The following is a 19,507-nucleotide window of genomic DNA, read 5'->3' as shown; positions in this document are numbered from 1 at the left end:
CCAATACAAACTATCCTACTGCACAGATGGTGAAATTTATTGTAGAATATTTAATGTATGTGAAATATGCAGGCAAGTTAGAAGCAATAAAGGACGGAGGGCATGAATCTGGGCTTAGCCACCTCAGAGAACCTCTTTGCTTCCCAGACCTGTAGGCTAAGTGTAAACACGACTTCATTTAATATTGCAAAACAATGTAAGTGTCTAGGTTTATAAATAAAAAATCTGTACTTTATAAAGTACTGAAAGAGATTATTCTAAACCATTTTAAAAATACAAAACTATGCTAAAGTCAAACTTAGTCTTACTTTCCAAATTTAAATTTGTTTGGAAGGGGTTATTTCCCAGGTTTTAAGCTCAATTGTAAATTACTTCCTTCCTGGAAACAATTTAACAAGAATGAATGTCAAGAATCTTAGCATTCTCCATGCTGCTCAGTTAGAAGTTATGGCAAAACTTCTACCTGCTAAATTCACATTGCCACGTCAGCATTTCTGCTAAAGGAAAGTGTTCTCAGTTCTGAGTTTCTGATTGACTCTATCGTCAATCTCCTTATTCTACTCTCCCTTGACATTATACAAATACATGTCTGTACCTTCACTTTCCAGTGTGTGGTGCAGTTTTACTGAGGAAAAGATGGGCGGGACAGGAACTGGGACCGGGAGGGGAGGGAGAAGGAAGGGGGGGGGGGGGGGGGGGACTGGTGTCAGAATGGCAGGAATATTTAGAAATAAAAAATCAAATGTCAATTCAGATAAACCTGATGAATCAGACTCCTTGACACTTATGAGAATTCCTGAACTTTCTGATTTGTGATTATAGTGTCACCAAATCAATACAAGATCAGACTAAAAAACTCTTGCTATTTGGCTGTAAAAATATACCATGGGCCAGAGAGGCAGGTTCATTCCCAGGCATCACATATGATAGCACCCCTTCCCCAAACACCACTTCCCCAAACCCCCTCCTACACACACACACACACACACACACACACACACACACACACACACACATATACATTACTGCCAGGAGTGACCCCTGAATACAGAGCCAGGAGTAAGCCCTAAGAGCATAACTGGGTGAGGGCCCCCTTAATAAAACAAAACAAAATTATGTCCTACATTTAAAAACAATGAAGTCAGATGAACTAAATTCTACTAATGCCTCTGAGTGATTTTAAGATCTAATTCTGGTGACTTGCAGAGCAGAGAAAAGAAGTTTAATGTAAAAATCTTTATAAAACTATTTTCCTTTTATAATCAAGGGAGATGCTGAAAAAATAAACCATGTATTTGTGACTCTTCTAAAGGACTGGTCTTGGGCATGATTGCTATGTAAGTTATGATCCTAATTTCCCTAACAGTCAAAAGGAAGAAAATACTTTAATTTGAGAAGAAATTCTCCCAATTTCACTTTTGTGAGACTTAAAATTTAATTTTGAATTCTCCAGCATCTTTATTTTTGGTAATAGTTTAATACTATCCTAGTCCAATGTTCTAAAAGGACAAAGTTCAGGGAGAAATGTGAATTGCATCTATTCTTGTCAGGAAATATAAACTAATCCTCATTACCAAGTGGTGACATAGGCAGTAGACTCAAACTTGACATTGACATATTTTTCTATTAATAATTTTAATTGGCTGAGGTCAATTCTACTATCACTATGCACATTTTATGTTAAATTATGTTTAAGTCTCATAGCTACTCCTCCCTTCAGTCTTCCTGGTTAAAAGAAAGGATCCAAGAATAAAAATTAATTGACCTCAAAAATTGCTGAAAATTGGAGTCAGTAATTAGCATAGAGAACTAATAAGTACACAGAAAACTTTCTTTTGAGCAGAATGGCAGGAGAACTTTTGAATTCATTGTGGATAATTTCAAAGGCACATCTTATGGTGCCAGAGCATCAAATTATGTCACTCACAATTCTCCAAATTATATGTAAGGCCTGTTTTTCTTCAGGGAGAAATAATTTCTCTATTTATTAGATAGTACCTTAATGTTAGGTATACTCACTCCTTGTAAGCTTTTTATGAACCATAAGGATAGCTCTATGCCATATTTAAATGTGTCCAAATTAGTCAACACCTGTTATAGGAATTACAAATCAGGCATGCTCATTAGTGACAAAGAAAAGAAAAAAAATCTACAGCAAGAAAATGTCAGAAGGACCAAGATTAGCAGTATATAACAAAAATGTAAAAAAACAAAAAGTGATCCTATCTGCAAACAATATTTGATTAGTCCAAGAAAATCAGCACATAGGGCCAGGGCCAGAGCAATAGTCCAGTGCTTAGGATGCTTATCTGATGCCTGTCTTAGGTTTGATCCAGGTTCAATCCCTGGCACCCCATATGGCCCCTTGAACCCACCAGGAGTGATCCCTGAGTTCAGAGCCAAGAGTAAGCCCTGGAACACTACCAGGTGTGGCCTCAAATTTGAAAAAAAAGCAGCAAAAAATATTATGGAGCAACTGAGATTAGTCTCTCAAATATATGAGAATCATCAACTTGTAACCCTCTCAGATTTTCCCTGAGAACATTTAAAAATTAAAAGTGAAGAATAAATGAGTTTGTTCATTGGAATTTTTGTATAAACACAATCAAAAGGAATGTAACTGTGGACTTATGGCAAAAGTTAGAGCTTATAATGGCAGGTGACTATGGTATTTGGTATTTGTTGGTTCTGCTAAAAGAAGAACCATGGAGAGAATCAACAAGTATAAAGCAAGGGGTTTCCCTTTGAATCAGACACAAGAAACCAATAGATTATCTTATTTTTAAGACTCAACTATTTACACTGTGTGATGCATGGGATGAGAGTTTTTCCACTGTTTAATTAGATATTCTTCATGAAGAAAATGCAAAAAGATAAGTTAGAAAAAGAAATCACTAAATTCCAAAAGTCATATTTAAAACAGCAGACTAAAATCTGACCTAATTTTCCAGTTTGGAACTATATAGTATTTATCTTTAGTGGTCTTTTTGCTGAACTATATAGTATTTATCTTTAGTGGTCTTTAGACAGGATATGCAACTGAGCAACTGATTCTTTTGTCCAAATTCTTTAGTTAGTACATGTAATAAATACAATAAATAAAACCCTCAATGGTACAACTATGTGAACAAGGGCTAGGGTTTAGATTTCCCTAGCATACAGAATTATCTGAAAACATAAAAATCTCTTGACTTTCTCAACTTCAGTTTACTTTGAGTTTATCTTCATATCATTGTTAAATGCATTCATTCAGTTGATAAGAATGTACTGAGAACCTATGCCAGACGCTGTTTTATGAACTATGATAGAGGCAGATGGAAAAACACATTTTAGTCCATTATCTGCTAACATTCTAGGCCATAAGTTTGTCTTTTAATCTATTGAGTCACTTGTTAATTGCTTAAAGATTAGAATTTATGTTTTGTTTCATTTTTTTCCTTGCTAAAGAATAGAAATACAGGGGAAAAAATGACCATTATCAGAATCCTAGTGACCAAGGGTAGTAATGATGGGTAGAAACTTGCTCTCAAAGTTGAAAGAGCACCATACAAAGGGTGCATTCTGGTTGACCAATGCATTTCCTAGCCTTGGTTAGCAGTTTTACAGAAATGTCTACAGAAGGTAAAAATGAATAAGGACTTAACAGGTGGAGGACCTGCCTCTTATTTCTAGACAAGAAAAAAAGGCATAGTTCAGAATTACTTTTTTCCTAACGTTATTAGGTAAACCTACATAATTATAGATCTAGAATAGACCTTGGGATTATCACATCTTCTGCATAACTCACTGGACTATCATTGCAGATCAGGGAAGTTGTCTCCTCTTTCTTTGAGAACTTCCTAAGAATCCAGCAATTCTAGTCCTTGGGGTTTCCAACTCTGATACTTTGTGTTCTCATTGCAATATACATCTTATTTCAATTCATCCAACCTTAGTGAAGACGGAGAACAGCTGCTTACTAACCTCCCTATGTTATTTAGTCACCACTCAGACTTTTCTCATAGTGAGAGATCAGATCTCACAACCTTTCTTCATAAACTCCAACTTCCAATCCATTAATCATTTCCCTTGGTCTGGCCTGGACCTCCTCCAAGGTCTCCATATTCTTCTGAAAATGTGGAGCCCCAAACTAGACATGTGTGTGAAATTATCCAGGGCTCAGGAAACATGGGAGTCATGAATTATCTGAACACAGCTGTCGGGAAAAACTAGAGATGATTCAATCAGATTGACAAATCCTTTCCTTGGGACTTGGAGACAGAAGTGGCTATTTTATAAAAAGAGTTCCTTCGTGTCAAAGCTACATCTTAGTTTCAGATGAGGCATTTAAAAAAACTGCTTTTGAACAGAACATTCATTCTTTTACTTTCTTTCCTTCCAACAAAATGTTTTATGAACAGATGATTTTTATTCATTAAATACACTAAGTTGTAGATCATTAATTGTAACTGAGATAGCACTTTCATACTTCAACTTCTCATTTTTTATGTAATTTTTTAAAAAGGTAAGATATATGAAATCTTTTGAAGTTTGAACTTTCTCTTAAATTGAACTTATTTTTTTAAAATGTTTGATTTTGTCTACACACAAAATCTAAAATTAGAGGGCCAGAGAGATAGCATAAATCATAGAGCATGTACTAGCATGCACAAGGTCCTGAGTTCAATTCCTGACAAAAGAAAGAAAGAAGAGATAGAAAGGAAGGAAGAAGGAAGGGAGGGAAGGGGGAGAGAGAGAGAGAGAGAGAGAGAGAGAGAGAGAGAGAGAGAGAGAGAGAGAGAGAAAGAGAGAGAAAGTGAGAAAGAAATTCAATGGTAACTGCAATTGAATTAATGGGATCAGTTTAATAGTTCCTAGAAGAAAGTAGGCCAGGCACAAAATAAAATTAGTACTCTAAGAAGAAACCTAAAATGTAGGAAAGAATTTTTACTTACCCTTCATCATATCTTTTTGAAAAACTGTTAAACAACACTGACCAGAAGACTAGCAAGACTATTTGCTGTATGTAGATATTTCTGAAGCCTCAGTCTACCAGAGTAGAGCAACAAGCACTGGTAGATCTAGATGGACCAAATAAAGGACGATGATACAGATATAAAGGACAATGTAATGTTCAATAAAGGTGGAGGACAGAGAGATAGGTAGAACTGGGAATGAATGGGAAAGAAGAGTCTTGCATATAAATTCCAAGATTCCCTTTCTCCAACAGCCCCCACGCCCCACCCCCACAAATGTTGCTATACACTAGACCTAGACTCACTAAACTGATTTTTTTTTTTCTCTGCTTGGACAATGGGAAAGAGGGTGATGTATAAGGAGTGGATGGGGTATATAGTTAGATAACCAATTTGGAAATAATATGTTGATTTTTTGATGCAAATCAGTATTCTTGGGTGCAAATTCAGCTTTCCTCAAGACAGGTTTCCATGATGATTTTGAAAAATGAAGACCACACACTTAATTTTGCAAAATTATTACAAAATTCCATACCTCCTCACTTGAGTACAATGTTAGTACTGAGGATCTTTTTATTCCATAGGTATGTTTTCTAGAGGCCTTCAAAAGAATGAACCAATTCTATTGCAGATTATGGCCTTAAATTTTTTTTCCAGGATAAACAACTGATTAACTTGCATTGTTCATTGCTTTATGTCTATCCTGAATGCCACTTGAATTGCTATTCTCATATAATAAACATATTCTTATAGCATTACAACCAGATTGTGAATATAATCATCTTAGAACTACTTTGCAAGCCAAATTTCCATCATTTTAAATTCTATCTGCACACAAAAACTAATTAGTGTAAAGTGAGTAAAAATAAATTGAGCTCGACAAAGAAAAATCATACATACTAACCTACATGACACCAATTTATCTAAAAAACATGTAGCATTTTGACACATTATTGATTATTTGCTTAAATCTTAATCACTTTACAACACTTAAAAAAACATTACTTTTTACTATTCTTGGCAATTTGGATCATTTATTTATACAAATTTCTCCTCTATCCTTAAGAAGAATGTATAAAGTATCTAACTTACTCAAATAACTGACAGATGCTTGTACAAGTGCAACTTTAGAATAGAAATAACAGACATTAATGACAAAAAAGGAACTATATGTATGAATGTCATGAAAAACAAAGAAATAGTATTAAGAGTATTTCTTTAGAAGGTGATGTGAGTTAAAAAATACAAAGTTTAAATTAGCTAATATTTCCAGCTTTTACTTGATGTTTTAATAAATATAATTAATTTTTAGCATTATCTCCTTATTTCCTGATAGTCCTAATGAAAACAAATAAACAAAATTTTTGTTTTCCTAGTATGTGCGGAGAAGAAGCAACAGTTTTTCCACTGAAAATCAAATGAACTGCTGCCAAGTCTCAGATAAGAATCTAGAAATAGAAGTTACTGAAAACACAAGGATAACATAGAAATTTGGGCTGGCATGATAGCATGGTGAGTAGGGCATTTGTCTTGCACCCAGCTGACTCAGGTTTGATTCCCAGCATCCCATATGGTCCCCTGAGCACTGCCAGGAGTAATTCCTGAGTGCAGAGCCAGGAGTAAACCCTGTGCATCCCTGAGTTTGACCCCAAAAGCAAAATAATAATAATAATAATAATAATAATAACAACATAGGAACCAATGAAAACTAGAAATTTTGATTCGTTTTATCTGATAACACTATGGAATTTTTATGACGTTTAAAGTATAATAAATTTTCTCGTACCATTTTGAAATGAATATTGTTTAATAGTATGTTATATTGACATTAATTTTTATAGAAACTAGTAAGTCATATTTATTTAAACTATAGTAATTAGTAAGTGTAAGACTTTATTTTGAAAATCAAGGTTAATTAAAACTTGTGTAAACCATTCATTGTTTTCTTATGTTCTTACTCTCAGAGAAAAGAAATATCATTGTCATATGATATGACTTTAAGTCCCGGACAGTAGTGAAGAGAATCTCAGTCCTAGTTTAAGGTCTAGGACACTTTAGCCATTCTCTATAGGCAAAAAACTTCATTAGCCCAAACTCATTCCCACCAGCACAAGTTGCATAGAAACATTTCTTGAACACTTGAGAGACCTTCACTACTGTGTGCCCCAGTTGCCTGATCAATAAAATGAGAGCAGGAGGCTCTAAGCTGTGGTTATGAAGCCTGGCAGCACATTCAGACCTGAGCTCACAAACAAGAAATGATTCAGGAGATTTCAGTACGTTAGAGTAACCAGTGAACTAGATCATCTTTATGATACTGGTTTTTTTTTTAATCTGAATGTGTAATCCTTTCAGGAACTGTAGATCATTTATAAATTAAACTGTAATATATTTTATTATTTCTCCTAAAGTTAGAGTCTTGTGCCAAGGAGAATTCATACTCTTCTATATTTTTTATATTATATAGTTATCTTTTATATGGGTAGACTTTTTAAAATTTTTCTATTAAGGCACTGTGATGTACAAAGTTATTCATAGTTGAGTTTCAGATATACAATCTCTAAACACTTATCCCATCATTAGTATCAACTTCCTTCTACCGGTTCCCTTCCAACTCCCAGTCTGCCTCTTTGACAAGCACATTTTTATTACTCAGGAACCTGGACTATGGAACTGAGGATAGGGAAGAAAAGAAACTGAAGGGGAAGAGTAAGAAGAGGCAGACAGAAAGTAACAGTAGCAGGTTCCAATGCCCCAGACACAGTGTAGAGGGATTGTTTAAGTATATATTTGAGCCACAGAACTAGCAAAACAGAAATAATGAAATTCAAACTATAATAACCAAACTTAAAAATGAGTTGACTTTTTACACACCAAAATGTCCTTAAGTGTAACCATTTCTTCTCAGCTTATTTCTGAGCTCAGGATATATCAAATATACCCTAAATTTAGATGATCCTCCCCAGCAAAAAACAATAGAAATGGGACAAGTTCTCCCCCACAGGCCTTCACATTTTGATTCCTTACATGATTTTGTCCACTTTGCAGACCTCTGACTTGTGCTAGTAAGACTTGCTGGTATGTTATCAACCCCCCTTTGATTATTCATTTATTCTGCAGGACCAGGGAGCAAACACAGGGTTTCATGCATATAACCTCACCTTTAAAATTGCATCTTTCTAGGAGTTGCTTTCTAGGAGGATGTTAAATCCAATGTATCATGAACATACACAAGTAATAAAGTATTACTTCCTTATCCAGACTATCTCCCACTTTAAGTCTAGAGTTTGTATTGTGAATTCTGAGTTGGTGCATAGACACAAAGGACCCAGACACCGATTCTTGGCACTCTTCCAAATGAGATGCTATTTCCAGAGAAGTTCCAAGTTTAGAGTGGAGTCTTTGGAATAAGAACATTGAATTGCACAAGGAAAGCCAATAAACATTTTAGTCCCCAACAGGGACTATAAGCCTTGCAATTACGTTCAGAACTGTGCTTGTCCATCCTCTTCTCCCTCTCTGTAAACAATATGTTAGCTTTGGAGGTTTTTCATCCACTGTGTTTTTGGAGAGGGCATTCCTCATCACAGGATCTGCAGTGCTATAGCCAGTAAGAGTTTGAAAAAAGCAAATTTATGAAATGGCTTCTAAACACTCTAAATCCTAACCTAAACAATTTATAACTTTTCTTACTCAATAACTCTCAGAAGTCAACTAACTCGGAACTGCCCTAAACAAGTTAAGAAAGAAGTTCGACATTTTCCACTGGGTTAATAAACTAAAGTGGAAGGAAGAACATGCAGGTGAAAAGTGCCAGATACTAATCCTTCTCTTCAGTGACTATCTATCTCTTTTTGGACAAATAGCTTTGAACATGACAACAATTATAATAATAACTGCTGTAACTGAATAGACATTATCAGTATAGATACTTAGCTTTATTCATTAAAAGAAAGGTCTTGGAATTAGAATTTTGTTTGAGTTCAATTTTATCATTTACTGTCTCTGCTGATTTAGGAGACTGAATAACTGAGTCCTTAGTTTCCTTTAATAAAAATATTCTAAGTAGAAATCTTGGCCTAAAAGACTGTTGTGGGCCTGAGTGACAGTACAGAGCATTAGACACTAGCTGACCAAGGTTCAATCTCTGGCACCCCGTATGGTCCCCTGCACCCCACCCAGGAGTCAGTCCTGAAAACAACTGGGTGTGGCCCCAAAACAAAACAAAACAAAACAAAACCCCAAAAAACTGTTGTTTGGATTCAACTAATTACAGAATAGTAGAGCTTACTATAGTGAGCTCAAAAAATTAGATTTAATTATTAACTTATGTAGTCTTCCACCCCTTAAATATAGGCATTCTCCATTTTGTGATTGTGAAAACAGCTTCATAAAACATAGGTGACTACTAGTTGAGAGTTTTTGATTAGTAAATATTTGATATAATACTAAATTGGAAACTTATGGCCACTAAGTTTGAGATTCCCAGTTATCGCAAAGGTCACGATGAAAATCTCCTTAACAAGACATGTGTTCAAACCTGAAAATGGGAAACTATGGTAGCTATTAGCTAGGGAGGCAGGATTTTATAATGGAATTTGGAATCAGAAAGTTTAAATTATAGTTTCTCCACTAAAAAATTCATTATATGATATTGAACAAGTTATTTAAAATCTCTGAGCTCCAGTTTCCCTGTTTATAAAATTATAATATCATCTATCTCCACGAACTTCTTTGAGTGTTAAAGAATACATAAATATATATACATATAGAGAGTAGATATATATATAGCACTACACTGAAGCACTGTCCTCCTGTTGTTCATCGATTTGCTCGAGCGGGACCAGTAATGTCTCCATCATGAGACTCGTTGTTACTGTGTTTGGCATATTGAATATGCCACGGGTAGCTTTAATATATATATATATACATATATACATACACACACAAATATTTGTATATATGCTAAATGCAAAGCAAAACTTGAAACACCAAAAATGTAAAATAGGTGTTATCCCATTCCATCATAATTTTCATATACTTTTTCATAGTAGAGTTAAGATAAAAATGAAGTCTTAATACTCTGTTGAGGTTAATGGAGTAACACAAGATTTCTGAGACAATCAATGATCAAAGTGTGAAGTTTTTCTCTTCTTCAATGATTTCTGGTGATTTCTGGATATTGTTGGTAGTGCTAAGGATAAGTTTTAGAGTAATAGTAAGTTTGATCTGTACAACATATCTACTACATCTTAGCTATCTCTTCTGGTGTTTCTTCTCTATGTTGCAGCTCGTCTGTTGGCAAAAGTGAATTTTAAAAATTTTTGGCAAATGTGAGTTTCCTTTTGTTAGGAAGGAAAATTCAATGGTTAATATTTAAAGATGGCTAGCAAGAAAATGAACATTTTTGAATTTATGATTTATATAAAAAGTATACAAACATACCTTCTCCTATCCCTCACTCCACCAAGTGTTCTATTTCAAATATGTTTTGGAAATGCTACACAATGGTATTTGCGAACTTCATCACAAATAGAAATCACAGACAACTTTATATCATGTCAATTGTCTTAAAACAACTAATTTTGATATTTTATAACCGATTTAAATATCATTGATTTTCTTCGTAATCTCATTCATTTGTTTTATTCATTTAGAGAGATTATTCTGAAAAAGTTTTATGTAGGGTAGTCTGCCAATAGAGTAGTTACAAAGCCAATATTGATTCAAAGAGAAATAATATTAAGGCCATTGTTTTTTTTCCTTTTTGGGTCACACCTGGCTTTGAACAGGAGTTACTTCTGGCTCATGCACTCAGGAATTACTCCTGGCAGTGCTCAGAGGACCATATGGGATGCTGGGAATCGAACCGGGTCGGCCGCGTGCAAGGCAAATGCCCTACCTGCTGTGGTATCGCTCCAGCCCCCATAAGGCCATTCTTAAGACTTGATTATGGACTTTGTTGGTGAGAGAGAACCTCTTAGTAGAGGTGGAAGGTAAAAGCAGAAGAAATTATTTCTTCTTACCAAGGTAACTAAAACAATAATGAGTAAGGAAAGAAGATAAGTCTTAATGGGTAAATGGCCTTTAGGAATGCGGAAAAAACAAGGGATTCAGGAGTACCTATATAACTTTATTTTACTTTCTTTTTTATTTCTTCATTAGTTACATCTCCCCACCCCTAACCCTCTCTCAGATCTATCTCATCCATACTATCCATTAACAAATGCTTTAGACGCTTCTGGAGTCTTTCTACAATCATCCAATCGGTATATCTTCCTACAGTTGTACTATTACCTAATGATATTAGGTGGTTGATAATATATGAAGATGGAGATATGATAAACCAATTTCAACATGTCCTGGGAATATGAGATATGATGTATTAAGGAGTTTTTAGATTCCATAACATTGTAACATGAACTATGGACACACTAAACTCAGATTATTTTCTGCTGTTGTGCAGGGCAATTGATAGAAATTTCCTCACCTGGTTGTGAAGGTGTTTTAGAGCATATTTAACATTCGCTAAAAGGTTAAAAACATTAACAAAATATTTTCTACCTCCCATGGTGGTCCAGAATATTCGCATGACTTGTCAAAATGTCACATCTGGGCCTCCCATTTCCTCTAACTCTAAACTAAACTTGTAGGTCACGTGTTGCTAAGCTGCTGGCTTTTAGAAACTAGACATTAAAGCTTTTTATTTTTAAATTAATACTTTGGAATATATTTTTCCATTTGTCTAAAATAGAATTCAAGAATGATGTCTGTCATCCCTAGTACATCAGAAGTTATTTTAAATATGGCATCTTTATAAAAGTCAATAGCTGCCTCATCAAAGGGCAATCATGTCCAGTGTGGGTGGCTGTGCCAATTGTTTTTGAACTACTGCAGCAATCTAGCCAATCCCAGGGAATGGCTTGCAGCCTTTCTACACCCACATTTTTTCTTAATTATCTCCACCAGGCTGAGTTAGCTAAGGACAGATCTATAGCATTTCCTGGATGTCAAAATGCCCACACACCTTCTGCAATCCTTGGGCTACCAGTTCCCTTTCATGTTTCTCCTACTTGGTCCATCTAATTATCTATAATCATGTGTATATGATGCATTATTCATGAAGCTCATATAATTCAGGATGTGTTATATTTGATTTTAAAAGGAAATTACCTGAAAAATGATTATTTCTGCTTTTACAAAAAAGAATAAGCATTTGAATTGATAGTCCTCTTATCATCCCATCCCTTTAGACAGATTACAAAGTTTGAGATCATTGCTCAGATTAAAACTTTCCAAGTCATAATTTCTTAGAGAGCATTACACTTAACACCTATATTCATTTTTGTGGGGTTCAAGTAATTTCCTTATATTTTTCATAATGTACTTCTTAACTGGCAAGTTAAAAAATTGTAGAACTCCAAATTATAAATCATCTAAAATTTTGGTGACCTTAGGCCCTACTTTCCACCAAGAGTTATCCATCATCGTACTCAGGTTTGGAGTGAAAATGGAATTTAGTGTGTTATGAGTATACTCTTGTTTTATATGTAAGGAAAAGAAATAGGAGGGACTAAAATAGTGTTTTCCAGTGGCTTGTATCCAGTTGGGATATAAGCCCATTTCAGACTTTTAACTTGGCTCATTGTATTCTTTTGAAAAAGGTAAAAATCCAAGAATCTGTGCCCATCTAGGAAAAAGAGCAAATAAATGGACCCAACTAAAAGGTGTATGTTTAGTCAAACCAACACTCATCTTTGGGTTGTCAATTCTATCGAAATAGGTACCTTTCAGTCTTGCTCCTTGCTGGATTTCCAAACCTTACACAATTCCTGGCAGGTGGTGATAGGCTTGACTTTTAAACATTATAGAATGAAATTATGCATATTAGATTCTCTATAGAAAGCACACCTCTTAAACAATGTAAAAAATGATTAATAGAGCTTATGATCCCCATTCATTCGTCTCAGAATATCGACTAAGATAAGAAAGATCCCAGACATCTAAGATTTGGATAAAATTCCAGAGGGTTAGGAAAAAAAAAAACAAGCCAGCATGAATTCATGCATCAGTTATGGGTTGGGCTAAGTGACCTCTAAGAACCTTCCCAGCCCTCAGATTCTATGACTCACAAGTAAAAGTAAAGTGATTCTTGGCTTTGGCTCTTCCTATACTGATTTTTTTTTTAAATTCGTGACTGCTTTAGATGGTATGTCAGGTTCCAGAAGATTCTGCCTTCTTTTAGCCTCCAGCTATGGGACAGTAAAAAAATGGCTTAGGAAAAGGTCAAAGGCAAGTTAAAACTTCATTAGGCCTGTAGGACTTGTTAAGTATTTGTAGATGATTTTTTTTATTAGGAAAGATTTTATATTAAAATATCTTATTATTAAGTCACAAAGTGAGAAAAAAACTCTTTGCAGCATTATAAGAATTCAGTCTTCCCTTCAAAATATGCCATAAGCCCTTTCCACAGCATTGAATAATTGTAAGCTCTCAGTAAATATAATGCTTATTTTTATTATCAAGAATCATGTGCTGTTCTTTATGTAGAGCATTCCCTGTAAACTTAGACTTACTGCTGGTTAAATTCACTAGAAAACAGAAATGAACACACACACACACACACACACACACACACACACACACACACACACCCACACACAGAAGGAGATCAGCAGAGAAAGACATTAACCAGAGAAAGATAATTTGAGATACTTCTGAGGTAGCAGTTGTAAAATTAAAATAGGCAACTCATTAAATTATCCATAGAATGAAAAGAAAACTACAAAAATAGATATTTTTCTGGCAAGGCAGTACTTTACAGAACACATTTGGTTTTAAGCAGAATCTTAGGATTAGATGATATCAGTTCATATTCATTAGATTTATTTAAATGATTAGGATAGTTTGTCTCAACTGAAAGCAAGGATTAGTTTTATTGGCCTTTGGCAGAAGTATATTTAACAAAAAGTGTGTTTAGGTAGACAACTATTTTCACTGAAACATTGTAAGCATTGATGAAATGAGTGTTATTTGATTAAATTGGAGCCTGGGTTATAAATGACAGAATTAAAAGTGAAAATCTTTTGTAAATTATGTCGTAATGTTAATTTCCCCTCATTTCCGTTCACTGAATTTGTAGGAAATCATCTTTTTTTTTTTTTTTTGTGATCCTCACATTGTCTGATTTTAGAATGTTGTTTCTTACTAAAGCTTCCCCTAGAGGACAGGCCAGGAAAAGGAAAGAACCTAAATTCACTAGCTTCTCTTTTTATTAAGAATTCAGATTAGAAACCTGATGGGGGAAAGGCCTGGCAAATGAAGAAGCCGGTATCTCTTCACTTTAGATCTTTAAAAAAAATCTTATTCCTGATATACACTGACAGGCAATTAATAAATAATATATTATAAGCTAACAAATCACTTGCGTTTGAAAAAGAATTGCCATCCACTGCTTTAAGCTGATAGTCAAAATAACTAGTAGTTTGTTTCCCTCAAATGAAATGCTGTGTGCAAAGAGAATGTTAAGAGGAACCTTCCCATTATGGAGTGTCTGCCTGCCAATTTGCAAAGCTCTTTCACTCTCTTCTATCCTCCAAAAATTGCTGTGTTGTAGGTCTTACTATCAATGACACTGAAAAAGCTACAGGCAGGATGAATATATTTTCATCTGAATCAATACTGATATATTCCATTGGGGGAGCTCAACCAAGCTAAAATCTCACGCACAGAAATATTAATATTCAATGCCAGAGAGTGAAAAAGTAGGCTAGGTTACTGCTAAATTTTAGAAGATAAAATTACCCCCTCCATTCCCTGTGCTTCTTTTCTCCCCTTTATTATCTTCTAATCTGAGGTCTGATTAGAAATAGGACAACTGAAAAATGTTGCCTTCACCCAAAGCAGTTCTATGTAAATACACATAAACAGTGAATACCAGGTGCACCATTCTTAAAGTGACATTCATTTCCCTGACACATTAGGCGAAACCATTTCATCTCATAAGTCAAGGGTGTGTGTGTGTGTGTGTTGTGTGTGTGTGTGTGTGTGTGTTTGTGTGCGCGCGCGCGCGTGCCCGCGCGCGTGTGGTGACGTTTTTAAGGTTTATTTCAAGTTGTTAAAGATTTTGAGATTACAAGAATTACACTGTCAGGCATTTTCTCTTCCAGTCTCCCTGGGACCCCAAGTCTACAATTTTCTCGGTTCGACTGTCAGATAAATTGGCAAGTCGACTAAAAGGATAATATTCCCTTAACGATGCATTCATTTGAAGCCCTAGCAACTGTATTAGGCAGCAGCGAGTATTCGCAAGTAAGGCATCTCGCCGAGAGAAGGAAACTCTGCAATTTAGAGTGACAGATGATTTTTTTTTCATCTCTCAAGCCGCCTCAAAATGTCACAATATTTACACCTCTTCCTTGGTGAATTAGAATCCAGAGACAGGCAGGCAGAAGGAAAAAAAAAAAAAATCCGACCGGTTGGTTGCCACTTGATTGGGGAAAAGCAAACGTTGCACCTTTAAATTCTGCCCCTCCATTCCCCGTTCTCCCCCTTCTTGGGATTTTGCAATAAATCTCCTAGTTCTGCGTTCAGCCCTGCAGATCCGTATTTAAAACAGCACCATCTGGGAAGGGTGGGTGGCGATGGTGATGCGGACTCCTTGGAGTTCCTTTGCAGCACGCTTGGAATTGCATCAGACTGATCAGAAATCCCCCCGCCCCCAAGCCCAGCCGCTCCCGCCTCGCTCCCCTCCCCGCCCCTCCCCTCTCCTCCCCTCGCGTAGATCTGACTGAGAAAACGACTGGATCTCGGAACAATCTGTGCCCCATTCGCTGCGAGCCTGCTCGGTAAACCCTGCCCTACTCTCCCTTTGTGCACCGAGCAGCCTATCACCGTCATCTGATCCTAGTGCCTGCTTTTTATCTTCGCCTTCCCCCTCGCCACAATATCCTCGTGTTGCGGGCGCCTCCATCCTTTCCACCTGGGCAGAGTTGGGACCCTTTCTCTCCTCCCCGCGCACCCCCGGGTCTGGAGTTGCGGAAATCGGCTTTCCCTTCCGCGCGCGCCTCCTAAGCCCACTCGCGAGCCCCCCGGGGCCCCTTCATTAGAGACGGACGGATCTGGGAAAAGGAGGGGCGCGCGGGACGCCCCAGCCCCGAGGCGGCAGCTGCCAACCGGCAGGTCTCGGCGGCCGGAACAAAGGGGAGGCGGGTGGGTGGAGAGTGGCTGAGGACGGTGGCCCCCCACGCAGGGGCGCGGGGCTCCCCCAGGAGAGGCAGGCGGCCCGCGGCGCCGCGCGCGCGCTCAGGCCGCTCGGGGTCCCCCGGGGGCGGAGGCGGGGGAGGTGGAACGGAAGGCTGGGAGGCTCAGCGCTCCGCCAGCTCCCCGCCCCCTGGGCCACCCGGCCGCCCGCCCGCCGCCCCGCGCCTCCCCGGGCAGCCTCGCGGTGGCGGCGCGGTCTGCGCGCTGAGCTGCCCGCCCGGCGACTCGGTCCGGCCGCCGCGCGGAGCTACGGGTCTTTCCGCCACGTCCGTCCGTCCGGCCGCCCAGGCACTCCCCTCCCGCCCCCATCCCCTCCTCAGGCCCGCGGAGTGGACCTTCTCCTCCCAAGCAGCGCCCCCACCCCCACCCCTTTCTTTAGTTACCCCGACTGACTCGGACCCGGGCTCAGTAAGAGGCATCCGGCCCGGCCGGGAAGCAGAGCGCGATCTAGGAGGCTCCCCTTCCCTTGAGAAAGCGGGAGCACAGTGAGCCAGCGCTGGAAACTCGTGGGCAAGGAGGAAAGAAAGAAAGAAAAGAAAAACCCAGGCAGAAACATCCAGCGAGACGCGAGGGCGACCGAGGGGAAGAGAGAAGAGGGAGGGATGGAGGCAGGAGGAGGGGGCGGGGTGGAAGGAGGGGGGCGGGAAGGAGGGAGGGAGGGGGTGAAAGGGAGGGAGGGAGACAGAGAGAATGAATCCTTCTCACTAGAAGAGCTGAAATTACCTTGATTCATTTTTGTGTTGGGAATTTAGCGTTACCTCCTACCCCTCTCCCCAGCTTCCACCTCCCGGTTCCTCACCGCACACCACCTCCACCGCCAGATTCCAAATGATACAAAGTGAAATATTTAGGAAATTGAATGTTGAGTAAAAGCTTCATAATTAGTAATGAATCTACTGTACACACACACGCACACACACACACACACACACTCACACACACCGGCAAAGAGAATGAAAAAGAGGAGGATGAAGGGGAGAAAAAGATATCTTACATTTGAATCAGACATTTCAGATTCAACTTAACTAAACTCCTTATATCCGCAGGAAGACAGCATCCTCCGACTCCCCCCTCCCCCGTCTCGCTTTACCCCAAGGCTCTCACCTAGGGCAATTCAAACTGGGCAAATACCAAGAAACAACCCCTCCTTTCACGCTTTCCTTCTACTTCCTTCTCTCCACCACAGCGTTCTCTCCGGTAGATCGAGCATCAAAATAGCTCAGGAATTAGGGATGCAGGGGGTCCCCGCCCCGGTGCTTACCTTCTTTGCGGCTTACACCACCCCGGTGGCTAGATCCTGTAGATAAACACTTGCATTTCCCAAAGTTAACCCAGTATACCAACCCGGAGCTTGCCAAGAGTCTATTCCAGTCTACACCGCTAGGAAGCCAACTTCAGTGAGCTCAATGAGGGGACCAAACTGGGGCTCGCTTTTCCAAACGTTCCGCTCCAAAATCTGACTCTCTCCAGCCCCGATCTCAGTGTGAGCCGAACCTCAGAAAAGACGCTTCTTAAGGGCGACACGGAGCTGGCTTTATTGTGGGGCCAAGACGGCTACCTGGGGTACCACTATCTCGGACAAATCCGTTGGCTCTGTCCAAGGTGCTGAATGGACTCCGCTAGCCCTGATTACACACCCGGCGCAGAAAGGGAAAAAAGGCGAAAAAAAATTTTTTTCCCTCTAATTAAGTGACACTTGATAGTGCTCTAGACGATTTCTTCCACTTCCTTATGCTTTGTCACGTGCAGATGGCTTTGCCAAAATCATCTAGTTAATAGTTGATCACATGTTGATGAGACCCTTTTTTCCGTATAGAGGATTACCCATTTCATTACCCATTGATATGCACTTCTGACTTATTTCTCTCCCACCAACCCCACCCCCCCCTGCACCCAAACTCGTAATCGCTACCCCATCCTTACCCCTCTCCACCCCCTAATCCCAAATCTAATAGCATATTGTTTTAAGATGGAAATTAACCCCCTTGCGAATGTCAATTACATGCCCACATATAAATCATAGAATATGCTCATACACCACACACATAGAGGCAAAGAATTGAATGCAAGGAGGCTGGGAGAGAAACATTAGCTTTGAACAACCAATATAACACACACACACACACACACACACACACCATCCAGCTCTAAGTTTGTTCCACGCAGTGCCACATTGCTGTGTTAAATCTCAAATGATTCCAATTAAAGTTGCACTATGGAAAAACCCGATTCTCCTGGCCTGAGTAGCTGCTGTTCTTTGGCGTGTGAAGTGCTGGGAAGAGCTGTGATATGCCCGTTGTTAAGCAACATGTCAAGATTCTTCAATTATAATGCAGGGTTTATTGCTACTCACCATTGTGCCTGTGCTGTCCTGGAGACTCAAGTGTCTTAAAATCCCGTCTCCCCAACAGATGCTGGAAGGTAATGTGTCTTGTTTGAAGTCATCATGTGAGAAGTTCGGCTTTGCTCAGTGGATCGCCCACCACTTGGTGTGACTTATGAATCTAATAACCCTTTGCAATATCCGCAAGCTTAAACTCTCAACCACCTTGGCGACTACAGAAGACAAAGCAACTGGCATCGGTGTTGAAAAACCTATAGATTTACGCAAACGCCCTCACTCCGAGAAACACGTTTCTCTTTGAGTTCTTACGTGATTCTCATGAATGAGCGAGGTTGCCACTGGCTGCCCAACTGCCCTGCTCCAGCGCGGGGGATGGCTGGGGGCTGCCTCGCAATCGTCCGTCCCTGGGTCCTGGCACCGAAAGTTCCCCGGGAAAGTGAGGAGTTTCAGGGTTCGCTTGTAAAAAAATAACAATAATAACCCAGTCTACACCCCTCTCCCTTGTCCCACTGATCAGGTCACACCTGGGGCTCTGGCCAAGCTGAGTTCGGCTCGGGAGATTTCCCTTTCGCCAGGTAAGAAACCCTTCGCCTTGTCAGACTAGGGCGGGAAGACCGTAGGGGAACTTGTTGCTTATCAGCGCCAGCAGGCTACGGCTTTAATAATAATACCAGAAAAGCGTAGGGGGAGGCGGCTTGGGGGTTGGGGGGGCGGCGACGACGACGACTCTCCGTGCTGTTTACGTGACCAACTCACAGTCACTCCCTTGGTAAAAAGGAAACTTCTCCGAAAAGTTCTTCCCCCTCCCCCTAGCCATCATGACTAAGGGTCTCCAGCTGATGAGGTCGTGAGTGATGATCACTCACGGGGGGCGGGGGGTGGTGGTGTGGGCTTCGGGGTGTGTGTGTAGGGCGGGGGGAGGGGGGTGGAAGGAGGGAGCGGGGGT

General features: G+C 39.3%; 1 protein-coding gene across 4 annotated transcripts in view; it reads right to left on the bottom strand.

Annotated features, from left to right (window-relative positions):
- BDNF (brain derived neurotrophic factor) overlaps positions 1-19,210 on the bottom strand; it is a 58,691-nt gene extending 39,481 nt beyond the window's left edge. Inside the window, exon 1 of one of the 4 annotated variants that reach the window (XM_056136324.1) lies at positions 19,086-19,210. Coding sequence is in view for 1 of the 4 variants with exons in the window: in XM_056136291.1 (XP_055992266.1) it covers positions 18,571-18,573 (3 nt within the window). In the remaining 3 variants the exon portion in view is untranslated. The other 3 variants (XM_056136291.1, XM_056136307.1, XM_056136315.1) reach the window with 3 other exon arrangements.
- Positions 19,211-19,507: the final 297 nt, after the last annotated feature.

This window comes from Sorex fumeus, unplaced genomic scaffold (genome assembly GCF_029834395.1).
Source record: "Sorex fumeus unplaced genomic scaffold, SorFum_2.1 ptg000007l, whole genome shotgun sequence".
NCBI classification, from domain to species: domain Eukaryota; kingdom Metazoa; phylum Chordata; class Mammalia; order Eulipotyphla; family Soricidae; genus Sorex; species Sorex fumeus.
The sequence above is the reverse complement of the archived record's forward strand: the minus strand, read 5'-3'. Positions and strand labels throughout refer to the sequence as shown.